We start from the raw sequence: 19,433 nt of genomic DNA on the forward strand, positions 1-19,433 counted from the left end.
TTATTTACAAGCATTAATGTAGTATTAGCAAGCATTTTCAGAAAGGAAAACAATGTGTTCAAGCTATAGGTATATTTCTAAATCATGGAAAATAAATTGTTATTATGTAATCATACAAAATATATTCATATGTCATATAATATGCAGACAGAATAAGAAAGAAGACATACAGCAACTCTAAGAAACTTAGTGGTTTAGGTGCACTTTAAAAAAATCTCCTCTAAAACCGCTGAAATGTATATAAAATAAAAATGAAAGAAAGCTTCACCTGAACTAAAATCAGCACATAATTCTGGCCTCGTAGTACTAGCCTCTAAGATTTTCTTCTAAATATCAAACAGCTAAAATAAATGGAAAGAGGATGCCAGGAGTACCCCCAATTCCCTGGTGCAAACCTGAAGTTGTAGGCAGTTAGTGGAAGGCATTAGAAACAACCCCACCGAACTACCATGGCTTGATAACTAAGAGCTCTTTTTTGTTCTTTAAAATTCATTCTTTCAGAGCCTCCTAGTCTGTTTTAAGGATGTCTCCGAGAGTCTTGCTGGTTTTTTGAAATATTCTTATGTTCCTTACAGGGTTTTTGTTTCCCTGAGTGCTTTCTTTTTTCTTTTTCTTGTTTGATCATTTTGGAGTCTCTGATTCCTGTTGTTGACTTTCCCTGGTTGCTGTGTTATTCATGACTGTCCATGCCAATATTTAAGACTATGGCACTAAGAAGCTGAACTGGCAAGGCAGACCAACTGGTGGGTGTCGTGTGGGGTGGGCAGGCTGAGCTGTTCCTCAACTATTGGTATCTAACTAGTTTCTCCTTTTGTGAAAAGCAGCATAGTGTAGTGGTTCTATACATGGCCTCTGGAGTCAGACTATGCATTCACAAAGAAAGCAGTTAAAACACAGCCAAACACATCACTAGTGCTATATAAGTTCTATCTATCATTGCTGTATTTTCCATTTCCCTAGAGAAGAATTCTACAATATTCTGACAGGAAAGGTAAACATGAGCTGCCACTGTTATCAGAGTCAAGGTTTTCTGTCCAAAATTTAGGACCTCACTTTTACCCTTCCTTTGGCTATATGTATTGTCCTCAGGTCAAGAATCTTTCTGCTCCTTCTTTCAACCTCTCCAGAATGAAAAATCTGCAGGCAGAGGAGCCAGGACAAGTGCTTTTCAGTTCCGGCCCTACAGTAGCATCTAGGGGTGTGTTACAATTAATGCTCTCTTAGTAGTTGCCATCCACTTATAGTCAAGTGTTAAACCAGCTCAGTGGAGAGTCAGGGTGACAGCCTTTTAAACTCTGCCCTCATGGTAGCCAGGTGCTTATCCAGCATCCAGGAAGAATCAGGTCACATCGACTTAAAGGATGGTGAATGCAGGGATTTTATTAAGTGATGGTGGTGGTTCTCAGTGGGATGGAGGGGGAGCTGGAAAGGGGATGGAGTGGGAGGATGATCTTCCCCATGAGTTTGGCTGTCTGGTGGTCAATCCCCTCTCCAACCCCTCTCAATGTTAAGATGCTCCTCTCTTCTCCTCTTCTCTGCTGTGCTGCTCTGCCACCTTTCTGCTCTTCTACTCGTGGAGCCTGGGGTTTGGGGCTTTTATGGCTACAGGGTGGGGGGCCGTGGCAGGCCAGAGCGGCTTTGGAAAAAGCAACATTTGGACATGAAAACGGGAATGCCTGTTCTCATTTCAGGCCACAGTTCCAAGCTTCAGGGAGGAGCCTTTGCCAGCGACCCTGCCCTCTTGCTTCCTGTTCATATCAATATTACCATTATTATTTTAGTATCATTTCAGGGGAGAAGAGTCATAGCTAAACTGTCATGTTTAAATTGAAGTCTGTCACACTTTGGAAGGATAAATAGTAAACAGCATTAATGGGAAAGGCAGGAGGCATCTCCCATGGCTTCTGCTCCCTCACCTGGAATAGATCACAGTGGAATATAAGGGAGAGCCTCTCCCACTGGTAACAATGAAACTAGATCAAATACATTAATCAAATGTTTCAAGGCATGGGATGATAGATGGAGCAATACTGTGAACCCCACAATCATCCCACCTCTCTGGCTCATGGTCTGGCACAATTTCCTGACCACAGCAGAAAAATCTGGAATAGAAACAGAACACAGTGGTCCTTTTGAGCTGAGGAGGCAGGGTCAGTGTTCAACATGAAGTGTCTGAAAGATTTAAAGCAGGCCACCAAGGCAGAGGGAAGCATGGGCAGAATAGGGAAAATTTCTCTGATTTCTGTGCCCAGGGCTGTGTTTGCAGGGAGAGACGACTTAAGGCTAATCAGAAAGAAGCTATAGGAACAGAGATAGTAATGATTAAGCAATGATCAAGAACATTGGAGTTCTGGCCCACGCAGAGGAAAAACTATCCCTTTAACATCTTACTAACTCACCTAGCTGAGGCAGCGGAAAGCAAATACCATGCCCTAGAGTAGGCCCTACTCTAGATTCTTTGGGGGAAAAAAAGGCTAAAACTAAGTCTAAGTAAGATCAGAGGAGAAATTGAATTTGGTAACTGAGTCTTACTGTATTAGAACGACTTGGTAAACATCTTGGGCTTCTCACAAATACGTTCTTAAAAATCACAAAACTAAGCCAAAACAATTTCAAGGTGATTAGCACGTAATTGATCTCTCTACCAGGAAAGAAAAACCAAGTCTTCAGAGACAATAATAGAATCTCTACAATGATTTATTTATAATATCAGTAAAAAGTTGGTAGATACACAAAACAGAAAAATATGTGCCATAGCTAAGGGGAAAAAATCATTAGAAAATGACTTTAAAGTGACTGACTGTGGTACACTGAATTCTAACCTTCTCAAAATGTTCACCATCTAATCCCTGGAACCTATGAACATGTTACATTACATGCAAAAAAGACTTTGCAGATGTAAATAAGTTATGGGTTTTGAGATGAGGAGATTATTCTGGATTATCTAGGTGGGTCCATCGTAATCACAGGAGTTACAACAAAAGGAAAACTGAAGAATCAGCATCAGAGAGAGATGTTCAACTAGAAGTAGAGGTCAGAGAGATTTTAAGATGCTATGCTACCGGCTCTGAAGACAGATGAAGGGACCAGGAGTTAAAGAATGCAGGTGGTCTCTAGCAGCTGGAAAATGTAAGGAAAAGGATTCACCTCCAGGGCCTCCAGAGATAATGCAGGTCTACCAACTCCTTGACTTTAGCCAAGTGAAATTGATTTAAGACTTCTGACTTCTGAAAGAGAGTAAAATTGTGTTGTTTTAGGTCACTACATTTGTGGTAATTTGTTCTGGCAGCAGTAGGAAACTAATAAAACCAAATGCTGGATTAAATAGGTAAAAATGTGAAAGCAGCTATTTTGGTATGTTTAGAGTTAAAAGAAAAACATTATTTAGTAAAGAAGAAGGAAACTCAAACAGAGAAGTGGGATTAAAAATCATTACACCTTATACAAAAATTAACTCGAGATGGATTAAAGACTTAAACATAAGACCTAAAACCATAAAAACCCTAGAAGAAACCCTAGGCAATACCAGTCAGGACATAGGCATGGGCAAATTCTTCATGACTAAAACACCAAAAGCAATGGCAACAAAAGCCAAAGTTGACAAATGGGATCTAATTAAACTAAAGAGTTCTGCACAGCAAAAGAAACTGTCATCAGAGTGAACAGGCAACCTACAGAATGGGAGAAAATTTTTGCAATCTATCCTTCTGACAATGGGCTAATATCCAGAATCTACAAATAACTTAAACAAATTTATTTTAAAAATGCACAACCCCATCAACAAGTGGGTGAAGGACACGAACAGACACTTCTCAAAAGAAGACATTTCTGTGGCCAAGAAACATATGAAAAAAAGCTCATCATCACTGGTCATTGGATAAATGCAAATCAAAACCATAATGAGATACCTCTCATGTCAGTTAGAATGCCAATCATTAAAAAGTCAGGAAACAACAGATCCTGGAGAGGATGTGGAGAAATAGGAATGCTTTTACACTGTTATTGGGAGTGTAAATTAGTTCAACCATTGTGGAAGACAATGTGGCAATTCCTTAGGGATCTAGAACTAGAAATACCATTTGACCCAGCCATCTCATTACTGGGTATACATCCAGAGGATTATAAATCATTCTGCTGTAAAGACACATGCACACGTATGTTTACTGCAGCACTGTTCACAATAGCAAAGACTTGGAACCCACCCAAATGCCCATCAGTGATAGACTGGATAAAGAAAATGTGGCACATATACACCACGGAATACTATGCAGCCATAAAAAAGGAAGAGTTCATGTCCTTTGCAGGGACATGGATGAAGCCGAAAGCCATCATTCTCAGCAAACTAACACAGGAGCAGAAAACCAAACACCACATGTTCTCACTCATAAGTGGGAATTGATCAATGAGAACACATGGACACATTACACTTATTGGTAAATAAGTAGGCAACATCACACACTGGGGCCTATTGGGGGGTGGGGGACTAGAGGAAGGATAGCATTAGGAGAAATTAGATGACGGGTTGATGGATGCAGCAAACCACCATGGCACGTGTAAACCTATGTAACAAATGTGCACATTCTGCAAATGTATCCCAGAACTGAAAGTATAATAAAAAAAGAAATTATAGAACCAAGAAATAAAATAACTGAAATGTAAAGTTTACTCATTGAGCTTAACAGTAAATTGGAGATAATATAAGAAATAATTAACTTTAAATAGATCTGAAGAATAGAGTCAGAAGATTGAAAAGACATGAGCAAAGTCTCAGTGACCAGTGCAAAAATATTGAGCTGTGTGACATACGTGTAACTGGAATTTCATGAGAAGAAGAGTGAAGATGGAGTGGAATACATATTTGAAAAAATAATGCTTAGAATTTTCTGAATTTGATGAAAAGGAGTACATTATAAGATTCAAGAATATTAATAATTCCTAAGCATTATAAATACAAAGGAAATTACACCTAGCCACAGAATAGCCAAATTGCTTTAAAACAGCAATAAAGAGAAGATCTTAGAAGAACCAGAGGATAAAGAAAACATATTACATACAGGAAACAATGATATGACTTACAGCGAACTTTTTATCAGAAACAATAGAAATGAAAAACTAATGGAACAATATCTCTGAAGTGCTAAAATTAAAAGTGGCAATCCTTCATCCAGTGGCATTTCTATGTTCAGTGAAAACATCTTTCTTAAAAAAAGTTAAATTATGATATTTTCAGATAAATAAATGCTTAGAAAGTTTCTCTTCAGCACAACTGTATTGCAATAAATACTAAAGAACGTTTTTTGGTTGGAGGAAAATGATATCAGATGAACTCTCTTATCTTTAGAAAGAAATGACAAGCATGGTTTTGGTAAATAAGTAGGAAACTATAGAAGATTATTTTTTTCTTACTGTAATTTTCTTAAAGGGCAACTGACTAAAAATATTTACGATGTAAACTGGGGTTTATAATACGTTTAAAAGTACAAGTTTTGACAGCAATAGAACAGAAGTTAGAGTGAGTGCTGTTATAATGTTACTACATTTTGAAGATAGAAGAAGTGGGAAGTGAAAAATACAAAGTATTAAGTATGAAATGAGAAGAGAAAAGATGACAGTAGGGAGTGGAAAAGTGTAGGTGTGAAATGTAAAAGAAACATAATTGACTCTAAATAATTTTTGATACTTGAGGTAAGATATTTATAGCCCTAGAAAATTACTATAAAATAAAAAGAATTTAAAAATATAGCTAAGAATCCACAATAGAGGAAGTAAGTAATATTAAAAATATTTTATTCTTCTAATAGGAAACACAAAAGAAACAAACAACAAAGATACAAAAAAGAAGAGACAAATGAAAAAATAGCAAGACAGTAGACTTGAACCTAACCATATCAATACTTACATTAAATATAAGTGTACCAGATACTCCAACTAAGGGCAGAGATGTTAGTTGGGATAGAAACAGGATTCATCATGTACTGTCTATAAAATATGTAAATGCAAATATATATAATGTATTTATATTTAGACACAAATATGTGTGTGTGTGTGTGTGTGTGTATATATATGTATATAAAATAAACTCTAAGCATCAGTAACAAAGGCAAATCAGAGATAAACTGCAATGTACCAAACTGTAACCTAGTCTCAGCCTAGTCCAGTTTCTATTTACAATTTAAAGAAATACATTCCCAAGTCTATTTTCGTGGCAGAAGAAAAGGTAAGCCTATCAGAGGATCCTCTTTGATCTTTCCATATGCAATTCCTGTTATTCAATAAAAAATTAATAGACATGTAAGAAGATAGGATCACATGACCAATAGACATGAAAGAAATGACAGACAATAGAAGCAGACCCAAAGGTAATTCAGATATTGGAAGGACAGATAAAAACTTTAAAGTAACTATGATTATTCAGTTCTGGAAAATATAGAAAGAGGTAGACAAAAGAGATTGAAAGACAACCAAACTCACTGAAATGGTAGAATTAATAAAAAGAACCACATATACTTCCATAAATGAAAAAACATAATCTCTGAAATTAAGAATTCAATGGATGGGTTTAATGGCAAATTGTATGTGTACAAGGTAGGATTAATGAAATGAAATAGACTGATGGAAAATATTTATACAGAAGCATAGACAGGAAATAGAATTTAAAAAACAGATCATTGCATATTAAAATTTAATTTCTTCCTGAGAACTCAATAATAGAAAGAACTCTCAAGCTTCAAGTACTTTTTATGTTACCTGCCTTATATTGTTTGATAACATTTGAGCTCACTGTAAAATATCAGATAGATAATATGGAAGGATGTTGCTGGTTAGAATTTAAGAATAAAATTAGAGCAAGAGTGAAGGTTTGGCCTCGAGTGCTACATGGCCTTGTAGTTAATCAGTGTTTTATTCCGGTTTTTTTTTTTTTTTTTTTTTTTTTCTGAGCTTTCTGGAGGAAAATTTAAATGTCTTGCATGACCCAAGAGGGTACACAAAGACACTATGGTGGGTTTGGAGGAGAAGCACAGCAACAGTAAGGCAATTTCCTCTGTTAGTCTCCTTCCTCAAGGGCGCTGCTCCAATTCTGTAGCTCGTAAGCTTGGCTGTTAACCGCAAAATGTTAAAAAGAACAAAAACTTGGCCCATATTGAAAGGAAATCCTGTCAAAATTTCCATCAACCCTTATGGTCTCAGTGAGGAAGTACTAGGAGGCAGCTTCCACATCCCTTTTCATTGCTTCCTTTACCTTGCCAAAAAAGAAAGAGTAACTAGATTCATGGGTCAGAACTATGTTAAGAATGAAGGGTACAAAATGTTGATGGATCAAAGATCTTTCTAGAAAAAACTATAACTAATAAAAGCAGAGGAATGTTAGAATTTTATAAGTAACCTAGTGGATCAAAATAGAAATGAGCAACTGAAAACATTAAACATAAAGCTATGAAGGCGGAGGAAGATGGCGAACTTATGATAGAAGGATCAGAGTAATACGTTATGAAAGCCCTGCTCAGTTGCGAAGCATAGGACAGTCAGACACAAAGCACCCCTCCCCAAGGTGAATTAGTGTTCCTATAAAAAGAAAAGAAAGAAGAAATGAAGGAGGGAGGGGTGGGAAGGAGGAAGAAAGGAATGAAAGAAAACAGGGAAGGGAAGGGAAGGAAAAGTGGAGAAGGAAATAACAATCTGTATCTAATCTAACCTCTAGCTTTACCTTCCAAATTACTGCAAATATGCAGGTTGGAGGAACGTGATAAGTAACAAAATGGAATTAAAACAGCCAGACCTGCAATGTGAAAAATTCTACAGGACAAATGACTTGACTTGATTTCTTCAGCAAATAAATGGCAATTAATAAAGAAAAGGGGAGCTCTTATAGATTAAAATTAATTTAAGAGTCTTATCAACTAAATGCAATGCATGGAGCTTCCTCTGATCCTGATTTGGAAAAAAAAAAAAACTGTATAAACATACTTTGGGGAAAAACAGGGGTAATGAAACATGGATTAGTATTACATAATATTGAGGAATCAGTTATTATTTTGTTTTGGTTTTGTATGTTTTGAAAGAAATCTGTGTTGAAGCATTGATAGGTAAAACTGTATCTTGTCTAGAATTTGCTTTTAAATATTCTAGCAAAAAAGATGTGAGATGAGAGAGATAAAACCTGAAGAGTGGGATGTTGGCTATTGATGAAATTAATGCATGGGTCATTTGGTTCCTTTTTAAATTTTGTGACTATTTGAACATGTCCACAATAAAGAGTTACAAATAACGCAAGAGATTACCGTGTCTCAGAAGTTTGGAACAGGTTTTTCTGGCTTCCCCATATGCAGGTGCAGTGAGCCTGACTTGCACTTTCGGTTCTCACCCAGCAAGCAGACCTGAGTAGCTCTGCCCTGGTGGATGCAGTCAGAGCTCTGCTTTTTTGTTCTCATTCTGTCTTTCTCTGCCTAGGCCTGGTTGTATGCAGCAAGGTCACACAGGTCCCACTGTAGCCTGGGAAATATCATCAATCCCTTTTTTTGGCCTCAGTTCAAAACTGCCTCCTTCAGCACAAATAACCCAGAACTCTTAACTTTGTAAAATAAAACTGACCCTTTGAATTAAATTTAGCTTGGATCTCTGTGATTCTGCTCTATCAGCAGTACCCTAGAGGGCAGACTGTTATCTGCACCCAACCCACAGCTGTAGGAAGAAGATTAGGTAACAGAACGACAGAAAAACTTAATCAAGGGGGAGGCATTTTTCAGATAATGGAAAGTTATGCATGCTTCCAAGCTAAGGTCAATTATCCAGGGTAATAAAAATGTTAAAAATGTGAGAAAGTGAGATTAAGTGTTGGAGCAAGGTCCCTAAAAGAGCAAAATAAAGACCAGAGATACAGTGAAAGAATTTCTGCCAGAAGGATGATTTGTTTTTCTATACGTTGGTAGGAAGAAGGTAAAAAATAAAAGAAACTACAGAGATGAGTTGAGAAAGACGTGAAGGAGGTTGAAGTGGCTTTTCTCTGGTGGGTGAACTCTTTGGAATAAGAAGGAATAAAGATGGGGAGAGAAAGGAAAGGAGTTTGTGCCCAAGGCTAGAATAATGACCCCAGTGGAATACGGGCAAGTCTGTCTGCACTTTAGCAATAGTCCAGGGGCTGGACTAGACATCAGGAAAAAGAAAAAGAGCTAGCAGTTCCAGGTGGACCTCTGAATGTTTCTCGATGCTAATACAGCCAGCGCAGATGAACAAGTTGGGGTCCTCTAGTGAAATAGCTTATTCCACATGTTATAGAAAGGCTCAGAAGAAGATGGCTCAGAACGTAGGGGTTGCAGAAAGCACCATTGTCCAGAAAAGTTCATGTTCAGATCTATCGGCTTCTTCTTTCCCTCAATTTGCTCTGAAGAGATTCCTGATGAACATCCTCACTGAAGTCTAAGTCAGATGTCATGTCCTAGAAGAACTGGAACATCAGGAAGAATTTCTATGGTACTCTTTCCTCTGTGTAAGTCAACTATTTCAGCCTTATTCTATAATATTATTGATTCTTAACTTCTTTTTGTTCCTAACCATAAAGAAAATAAGTTTCATGTAAATATAATAGTGATAAAACTGCATTTTCACAGAAAAATATGACCAAACAGCCTATTACATAATTATAAATAAGTTTATTAATTGTCCCAACATGTTTATGAGGGTTTTAAATATCCAGACTAGGTATTTTCTCAAATATTTATACTTACTGATAATTAAGCACACATACAATTCAAAAATATATTTAGCTATTACATAGACATATGTTCATTGTAGTCATAAAAGAACAAGGAATCTAAAGAGAATTAGTGTTTCCTGGAATATTTTCCCACAAAAATCAAAACAGTGTTAGATATGATTGAACACCCAATACATACATGATATTTGAAAGTGACTTCTGTCCTCAAAAGTTTTCCTTCCTTCCCCAGGACATGTTAATAACGATGAATACGATTTGATAATTTTTATAAATTCAATAAAAACTTTTTAACAAAAATAAAGACATAATACTCCAAATATCTTGCAGGTACTAATTTCAGCTATTTGCATGGACGTCCTTGAGTTATTTCAAGGGTATCTTACTGGCTTGCAAGTAATATACAGAACTGGCTAAACCCAGTTTTATAATCTCAAAGTTAAGCTTGAAGGAAACAAATTGTAGAGCTATAAGATGTAAAAAATAAATATTAAGAAAGATACAAGTAGTGATTTGAATTATCTAATGGTTCAATACAAACAGGTCTGGAGTGAAGAGGAGCATGAAATGATGAGTGAAAAGATTGGTTTTCTCCTATCTTGGCACTAATTTACTGAGCAATCTAGGGCAAGGGTATGAAATTGGTTTCCATGTATATATAATAAGTTGGTGGGAACAGATGTTCTCTAAGATGCCTCTGAGTTGCAATAGCTTGTAATACTATGTCTGAACACTTTGCTGATACGCATGCATCCAATTCTTTATCTCCCCAATGGAGGAGCTCAATAAAGGGATTGCAAAGAACTAGAAGCTCTGCTCTGGCTTTGGTACGTGATTACTTGAATACACAGTATTTACCAGGCGTTCCATTGAGGGAGACATCCTGAACGTCTTAGGAGTGCTAGGTAAAGTATCAGCAAGTATTTATTTTTGGTTAAGTAAATGAAGTATTTCAAGGGTTGTTTGAGTAACTGATTTTCTTTGCTTGCTCAAGGTTCCCGCTTACTTTACATCTCACTATTGAGCACACAGTCTGCTGAAAGTTGTCGCTGACCACCACATACAGTAACAGGTTACCAAAGGTGTTCAGAGCGGCTAATGGTCTAGAAACGATGTAAGCTTCGTGGATCTGATTCTCAATGGAACAGCTGATCGAAAGCAGGCGAGATTCGATCCGAATGACCCTCAAGATATGGAAGGGTAAAAAACATACGTAAAATACGAGGAGTAGCAGAATGGTTAGCCTTCGAGCTTTCTGCTTAAGGCAGCTGTGGGTTTGCAGTCCATGGGTCAGAGTGTGAATAATCGTGGTATAGCAAAGTGTCACTATCACCAAGGGGAGGCAGAAAGTGGTTGCAGTCAAAATTAGGTTGTACCACTTAATAGTAGTGAGTTCATCCGAACTGGTGAGGTCGAGACAGGCTGATCTGTTGGTCCTGGTGGTTGATGTGATCAAGAAGGTCATAGGAATGACAGCTACCAGTGAAATGATCCACACCACAGCACAGGCTACAACTGCACATCGAGTTTTGTGAATGGAAAAGCAGCTCATTGGGTGAATGATCACACAGTAGCGGAAGATGCTGAAACAGGTGAGGAAGAGGATGCTGCTATACAGGTTGAAATGGAAGCTGAAGCGGATAAACTTACACATGAAATCTCCAAAGATCCAGTTTTCACCACTGGCATAGTAGTGAATCAGAAAAGGGAGGCTGGTCAGATACAGCAGATCTGTGCAGGCCAGGTTCAGCATAATGATGGTGCTGCTCTTCCAAGGTCGCATTTTGAAAATGTAAGTGGATATCGCTACTGCGTTCCCTGGAAATCCCACGAGGAAGATAATGCCGTAAATAACAGGGAGGTAGTACATCTTGAGGGGGATGTTTTCATCAGTGCAATTTCCAAAAGCAGCTGCATAATCGGGGAAATCAGAAGCATTTGCTAAATAGTCTAGTGGCTCATTCATGGTTGCCTCCTTTCATCTTGCAAGAAAACAAGAGAGTTCAGTTTGGCAATACGAATCAAATGGAAGTAACTCGCTGATAAAGGAAAACAGAAAACATTAATGGTAGGGTAATAAAAACAAGGATCTACTTTTAAATGAAAATTGTTCTAACATCCTAAATTTGCCACTTCTCTCTCTTTAATCTCAAAAGAGACCCTGTGGAGAAGAAATTGAATTTCCAAGAAAATGACTGTGAGGCGAGTTACTAAATGCATCTAATAAAAATATAAAAGTTAAATTATCGTGAGAATTAAAATGAAGGACTGGGAGAAAAAAGCCACATGTAACTTTGGAAAACAACTTGGCAAGGTCGCCATTTGGGGAAGCTATAGGGTATCGCCATTAAAGACTTAACAATAGGACCTACTATTAACCAAGAGTGGTGCATGCCACCATCACTTCACTTCTACATGTCACAAAATACTGAAAACTGTTTCTTATTACCTCTATTTTACAGGAGACTAAGACTGAGAAATGTTTTGCAGCTCATCTCCGGTAACACATCTAGGGGCTTAGCTGGGATCCACACTCGTGTTTGTCTGACTCAAAAGGCATTCCCTTTCTATATTACCTCTCTGTGCTGCCTCTCAATTTGTATTTTGTTGATTTTCATCAGGATTGCCATAAATAATGGAGGGAACAAGTGTGAAGACAGGAAAATGCTGAATACCGTAAATTTTAAAAATATAGATTGCACACATTGCAACATTGTATTTGTGGTAGATTTAATTGCACATTTCCACTCTTCCAATTCCCTTTAATAGCTAACATAATTTGTTTGTGCAGGGGAGTGTGTGTTGGGGTGGATGGGGTGGGATCTGTGGTATAATGCAACCGTTAAAAGCCTGAGCCCTGAAGCCAGATGGCCAGATTTTGATGCTCAGATTAGCCATTTAGTAGCATGTTCCTAAGCAAGTTGATTAAGCTCTCTAGGGCTGGAAGGAGTGCAATTTTAACTTCCTTCTTCTTGCTTATTAGTGTTTTTAAATTTTGATGGTGAATTTTTGCAATGAGGAAAGTACATACATCTAGAAGAGTTACAATTAGCTTATTATTTGGATGTAAATAGCTGTTGGTGAAATGCATCCAAGTCCACATTTCTGGAGCACCCACTCTGTATTGGGTCCTCTGTCAAGTTCTAGAGATACAAGCTGAATAACATACACAGATGCATAAGCCACTGTCACAGTCTACTGGGGAAGTGGGCTTGGCAAATTATTTTAACAAAATATAAACCCGCCTCATGAAGCTGTCAATAGTATGTTAAAAATAGGAAGAAAAACACTTGGCACACTACTGGGCACGTAAGAAAAGCTTAAAAAATATTAGGTGATTGTTAGTTGTTAAGTCATTTGATGTATGAATGGTCTAAGACTACTGAGATCACAAGGGAAAGAGGAAACATCAGAGTCTGCCACCATTATTACTATTATCTGATACTAAATCTATACTATCCAGCATTTCCTGAGAGGAGTACAGAGATATATTTCAAACTAACCCAACTTGACAAATCCTAAATTAGCAGAATCAGTCCTTGTTGACTGCCCTGAGTATATTCTTCCAGATCTCACTTAGTCCAGGAGGCCTGGGGGAGTTGTAAGGAACTCAGCATGGTTATGGGATATTGGGAGATGAAGTTGGGAAGGAAAAATGGGGATTAATAAAAAATAATAGTGCCTTCTGTGTACAAAGCACTACTGTAAGTGTCTTACATATTTGCATCTATTTAATCCTCACAATAAATGGTGAGGTAGTGCTGTGATCATTCCCATTGAACAGAAGAGGAAACTGAGGCACAGAGGAGGCAGTGATGTGCTCAAGGTCAAACTGCTAGTTAGGGGTGAGCCAGGATGTGACTGGGGCAATCTTTTTGCAGGACTGGGCTGCATCTCACAATGAGTGGGCAAGAGGGAAATCTGAAGTGCCTGTAATCACAAAGACCAGTTGGCACATTACCTCTCAGTGCTGCCTCTTAATGTGTATTTTGTTGATTTTCATCAGGAGTACTCTAAATAACAGAGGGAACAACAAGTGTGAAGACAGGAAAAGGCTGAATATCTCGAAAAGCTCAATAAATCAAACACTGTAGAGTTGTCCCTTGGTATCTGAAGTGAATTGGTTCCCAGATCCCCAAGGATACCAAAATCTGCAGATGCTCACGTCACTGATATAAAAATAGAATGGTATGGTATTTACTCATAATCTATGCCCATCCTCCTGTAAATCATCTCTAGATTTCTTATAATACCTAATGCAACATAGATGTTATATAAATAGTTTTTATACTGTATTGTTTAGGGAATAATGACAAGAACAAAAAGTCTGTACATGTTTATTACAGACATATTTTTTAAAGTATTTTTAATCCATGGATGGTTGAATCCACAAGTGTAGAACTCACATATATGGAGGGCCAACTGTAATTGTGTGAACCAGGGCTAAATTGTCAATAAAAATAGTGCCTACTTTTCCTTGGATTGAGAGAGGATTAGATGATTTTTTAATGATTTCAACTTTTATTTTAGATTCAAGGGGTACATGTGCAGGTTTCTTAGTTGCATCTATTAAATGGTGCTGAGGTTTGGGGGCTTGACTAATCCTGTCACCCAGATACTAAACGAAGTGTTTAAAAGGGTGCCTGAATCATGTTAAGTGCTACATCAGAATCTGCCACCATTGTAACTATTAGCTGATACTAAATTGACTCTATCCAGCATTTCATGAGAGGAGTGCAGAGGTATATTTCAAACTAGCCCAACTTAACAAATCCTAAATTAGCAGAATCATTCCCTGTTGACTGCTCTTGAGTATACTCTTCCAGATCTCACTTAGTCCAGGTGCAGATCAGAATGCATTTACAGGTTTGCTACTTTTATTCTGTATGAACTGGGGAAAGAATAGCCCAGGGACATGGAACTTGCCTCTGGCCAGCTGTTAGGATCCTCAATGGGAGAGGCTGGTGCTCCCTGGGACCATGTATTACCCATCAAAAGTGAATGCTTCTCCCCTTGCCAAGTTAATTGACTCTAGTTAAAAGTGCTATTCATGGAACTATCATCTACACAGCACTGGAGGTCATAGGAGTCAGGGACTGCTGACCAGTGAGAGCACTCTGAAGCCAGGCAACCACAGTGGATGGTTTCTCCCTTGGCAGAACGTCTTAAATGGACCCATGCATAAGGAGCAGGAAGTCACTTAAACTTGAAAGAACATGGTCACAGCCAAGGAGTCCCAGAAGCAGCACGTCCCAAAGACAGTTCTTAGATTACGTCAAGAGGCCACTAAGTAGCTAATGCTGTTTCTGGAGCAAAGAAGTAAAGATAGTTTTAGTAACGCCCAAAATAATTCTCCGGAGTTATTTCATTCTAATTGGGATTTGCCTTAACAGAGAAGCGAGAGGAAGAGAAGGGGAGGGAATTCAAGTCCAAGCTGCTTATTTGTCAGCTCCTTGAAAGCAAAACACAAGTCACCTCGTACCCCAGGTGCTGGCACATGGAAGGTGTGCAGTAAATATTCACATTTGCTGAATGCATTAAAGAACAATCAGTAACATCAGCAAAACGTATGTGGTACTGAAGGGCTAGTGAAGTGGCAACTATCATTCTTAAAAAAAGCTTGGTTCTTAGGCCAGGCACAGTGGCTCAAGCCTGTAACCTCAGCACTTTGGGAGGCTCAGGCAGGCGAATTGCCCAAGGTCAGGAATTCAAGACCTGCCTGGCCAGCATGGCAAAACCCCGTCTCTATTAAAAATACAAAAAAAGTAGCTGGATGTGGTGGCCTGCGCCTATAGTCCCAGCTCCTTGGGAGGCTGAGGCATGAGAGTCGCTTGAACCTGAGAGGCGTAGGTTGCAGTAAGCCGAGATTGCACCACTGTACTACAGCCTGAGTCACAGAGCAAGACTCTGTCTTTAAAAAAAAAAAAAAAAAGCTTGGGTCTTTGATGACTTTTAAAATAAGAAGCAAAATTACAATTCCTGTCATTGCCAAATAAACCCTTAGCCATGTTATGGAGACCATTTTGAACAATAATTCTATCAGGAAAAGATGGGTTATAGGTAGAAAAAACTGCCTTATTGTTCTGAAAAATAATAGTTCAATTTAGGATTAAATGAAGACTGACTAGCCAATTGTAAGGGTGGAGGGGTTGGCTAGGAAGCTTAATCTCTGTTCCATAAAACCTCATAAAAGTATAGTCTGAGTTTACAAAATATGTGTGAAGTCAAGAACAGCACACAAAGAACCAGTCTGGGCTGTGAGCAGGTAGGATGAAGCTGTTTGTTTCCTCCCTAGCCTCAGGGTCCAGTACAATCACTGCCACAACTCAGAACACCAGATGGTCCACAAACAAATCATTTCAACTCAAAGGACATTAAAGACAAACGTGGCACAATCCTGGGTATAATCCCTTCTCTTGCTACAACAGTAGTTCTCAAACGTGAGGAGGTTACAGATCACTTGAAACCAATGGGTTCTTTGCAAGCAAGAAATAATGATATATTCAGCTTCAGGATAACCAAAAATATAAGTGTGAACTAAGCTGGGTTCAGCAGGAATAAAAGCCAGCATCAAAGGTTGGAATAAACTTGTGAAGAAAAAGCTTATAATTTTAGTACAACCACTATGGAGAACAGTTCGGAGATTCCTCAGCAAACTAAAAACTGAGCTACCATATGATCCAGCATTTCCACTGCTGGGTATATACCCCAAAGAAAGAAAATCAGTATATCAAAGAGATATCTGCACTCCCATGTTTGTTGCAGCCCTGTTCACAATAGCCAAGATTTGGAAGCAACCTAAGTGTCCATCCACAGATGAATGGATAAAGAAAATGTGGCATTTATACACAGTGGAGTACTTTTCAGCCATAAAAAAGAATGAGATCCTGCCATTTGCAACATCATGGATAGAACTGGAGGTAATTATGGGAAGTGAAAAAAGCCAGGCATGGAAAGACAAACATTGCATGTTCTCACTCATTCGTGGGATCTAAAAATCAAAACAACTGAACTCATGAGCATAGCGAGTAGACGGATGGTTACCAGAAGCTGGGAAGAGTAGTGGGGGACTGCTGGAGGGGAAGGCTAATGTGTAAAAAAAAAAAAAAATGGTAGAAAGAACAATACCTACTATTTGATAGCCCAATGGGGTGACCATAGTCAATAATAACTTAATTGCACATTTTTAAATAACTTAAAGAGTGTAAGTGGATTGTTTGTATTAATAACACAAAGGATGCATGCTCGAGTGGATGGATACCCCACTCTCTATGATGTGCTTATTTCACATTGCATGCCTGTATCAAAACATCTCATGTACCCCATAATTATATATACCTGCTATGTACCCACAAAAATTAAGAAATAAAATATTGTTAAGAAAAAGCTTACAATTTTAGCCTTTTTTTTCTCTGAAATTGGAAAGTTGCTGTGATTGTTTGAGGCTAGTTACAGGATGTTAATGTTTGGGTAACACACCGTTTGTGGACTGCTATCCTGATGCCAGCACACCTAGGAACCTCACAGATTGGGATTCCAAGATTCTGCGGGTAAGGAAGGCAGGATCAGAAATGCCATCTAGGTAAGTGGCAGCAGATACTACTTCACCTCCACAGAGTACTCCTGCCCATTTGGTGGGAATGAGGAAAGTGGGATTAATGATGTAAGGTGATTTTCCTAGGGTGCCTGTTGGTTTTGCAGATCAGTTTTGTTGGGTAAGTTAAGCTATCCAACAATGCCTGTATTTCTCTCAGCTCTCCTCCCTCTCCCCCAGACTCCCTGGGTTTTTCTGGTTCTGCTCCCATGCTGAGGTCACAGTTGGTTCTTTCCTCCTTTTCCCAAGATGCCAATGGACCAGGGAGGTGCACAGTCGGAACACTTCATCTGTCACCTTCTCTCCAGAGTCCTTAGAAGCTCCGAAGTTGGGGTCACTTTGGGTTGTCAAAAAGAAACTTAAGTAGACCTTCCATTCACAAAGACTCACTTCGATTTCCCAGTCTACATGTTTGAAACCTAGTTGTACTTCATACTGGTGGGAAACAGACCAATTCTTAACACAGGTGAATTTGTGACTGGGTGAGTGCTGTCCTCCCCGGTCTCTGCAGGAATCTTTCTCCCCAACCCTTCTGGGAGCCTCAAGGCTCTTCCCTCAGTCCCTACTTTATTGTTTTTTGTTCACTTGTGTTGTTGTTGTTGTTGTTGTTTTGGAGACAAAGTCTTGCTCTGTCACCCAGATTGGAATGCAGTGGCCGTGATCTTGGCTCACTTCAACCTCCGCCTCCTGGGTTCAAAGGATCCTCCTGCCTCAGTCTCCAAGTAGTTGGGATTACAGGCCCATGCCACCACGTCTGGCTAATTTTTTTGTATTTGTGTAGAGACAGAGTTTCACCATGTTGGCCAGGCTGGTCTCAAACTACTGACCTCAGGTGATCCACCTGCCCCGGCCTCCCAAAGTGCTGGGATTACAGATGTGAGCCACCGCACCCGGCCAATCCCCAATTCTTTAAATAAGAATCTGCAACTCAGTTTCCCTGAAGACTATTAAGAGGTCATGTTGATGCAGCCCAAAGATATGGTTTTGCCTATTTAATCTCAGGGAGAAACAAATACAATATCTGAAAGCTCGCTTCAGAAAAATGCATGCATGGACACGTAAATATTATACATACGATTTAGAGGTTTAGAGACCATTACAAGCTAGTTCACGAATCCATAGCAACGAAACAAAAAAACAAGACAGAGAAGAAAGACATTTCAAGAGAAACATTTTCCTTGCTTGTTGGGGGTCGGGGTGGGGCAGTGTCTTTGGTCGTTTCCAACACCATACAGTCCACCACGATGCAGGGTGAACTTTGAGAACATTCAGCGCGGCGGTGATCAATGGGATGAGGGATTAACTCTGTTTGTCTCCTAAGCGCTCTCCCTGCCCACCTCCCAGACCCCTCGCTAGGGTGTGAAAAAAAGTTATGAGATGAAATCAGCAATCCCTAACTGCCCCAGTTCTCTCCAAGTCAAATGTCTTCTCGCCCTGGGCTTTTTGTTCCGCAAAATGAACCTCTGCCTCCCGCCACCGGATCTGGGGTGCTCCTGCTGCCTCCAAAGAAGAAGGGGGCGCTGCTCCGTCTGCCCCTGCCTGCTGCGGGGACGTGCGGGGACGCTCCTTCCCATGCTCCTCGGGCACCTTGCGGCTCCGCTCCCAGGTCAGCGCAGGGTCCCCCACACCCACTCCCTCCGACCCGTGGGCCCCGCTCCCCGATCGCGCGCGACTCACCTGGCAGCCCCGGCGCGCGGACGTGCGCCCCGCGCGCCTGTGCAGCCTGGCTGGGCCCGGACCGCAGACCTGACGGGGGGAGGCTGCGCGCCGCCCCGCCCCTCCCACCCCTCCGAGGCCCAGCGAGCAAGTGAGTGTTCCCGGGTCCTGGCCCGGGGCAGCCTGGCCGGCAGCATCCCGCCTTGCCCACTTCCCAGTGGACACAGGGACAGCGGCTTCCACTCCCGGGACCTCTGGACATCCTCCGTCCCGGTTTGGCGGGAAACTGACCCCGGAGAAAGTGTTTGCAGAGGTTCCAAAAAACCAGCCGGGCGGGAGGGTTGTTGCCCCGGGAGGGTTGTGGCCGCCTTGTCTGGGTCCAGAAATATTACCACTCTCCTACAGCCCAATGCCTCTTTTTTTTTTTTTTTTTTTTTTTTTTCCTTTTGAGACGGAGTCTCGCTCTGTCGCCCA

The 19,433-nt window shown here is 39.9% G+C and overlaps 1 protein-coding gene across 1 annotated transcript; it reads right to left on the reverse strand.

Annotated features, from left to right (window-relative positions):
- Positions 1-9,639: 9,639 nt before the first annotated feature.
- OXGR1 (oxoglutarate receptor 1) lies at positions 9,640-19,049 on the reverse strand. The gene is made up of 2 exons (XM_050765999.1): positions 18,981-19,049; positions 9,640-11,748 (listed from the first exon to the last, which is right to left on the reverse strand). Exon 2 carries the CDS (start codon positions 11,673-11,675, stop codon positions 10,662-10,664), a length of 1,014 nt encoding a protein of 337 aa, XP_050621956.1. The 5' UTR covers positions 11,676-11,748; positions 18,981-19,049; the 3' UTR covers positions 9,640-10,661.
- Positions 19,050-19,433: the final 384 nt, after the last annotated feature.

The sequence above is a fragment of the Macaca thibetana genome, chromosome 17, assembly GCF_024542745.1.
Source record: "Macaca thibetana thibetana isolate TM-01 chromosome 17, ASM2454274v1, whole genome shotgun sequence".
In the NCBI taxonomy this organism is placed as follows: Eukaryota; Metazoa; Chordata; class Mammalia; order Primates; family Cercopithecidae; genus Macaca; species Macaca thibetana.

Bases quoted from the DNA above. Each gene is read 5' to 3' on its own strand.
- OXGR1 (XM_050765999.1), bottom strand. From the start codon at position 11,675: ATGAATGAGCCACTAGACTATTTAGCAAATGCTTCTGATTTCCCCGAT.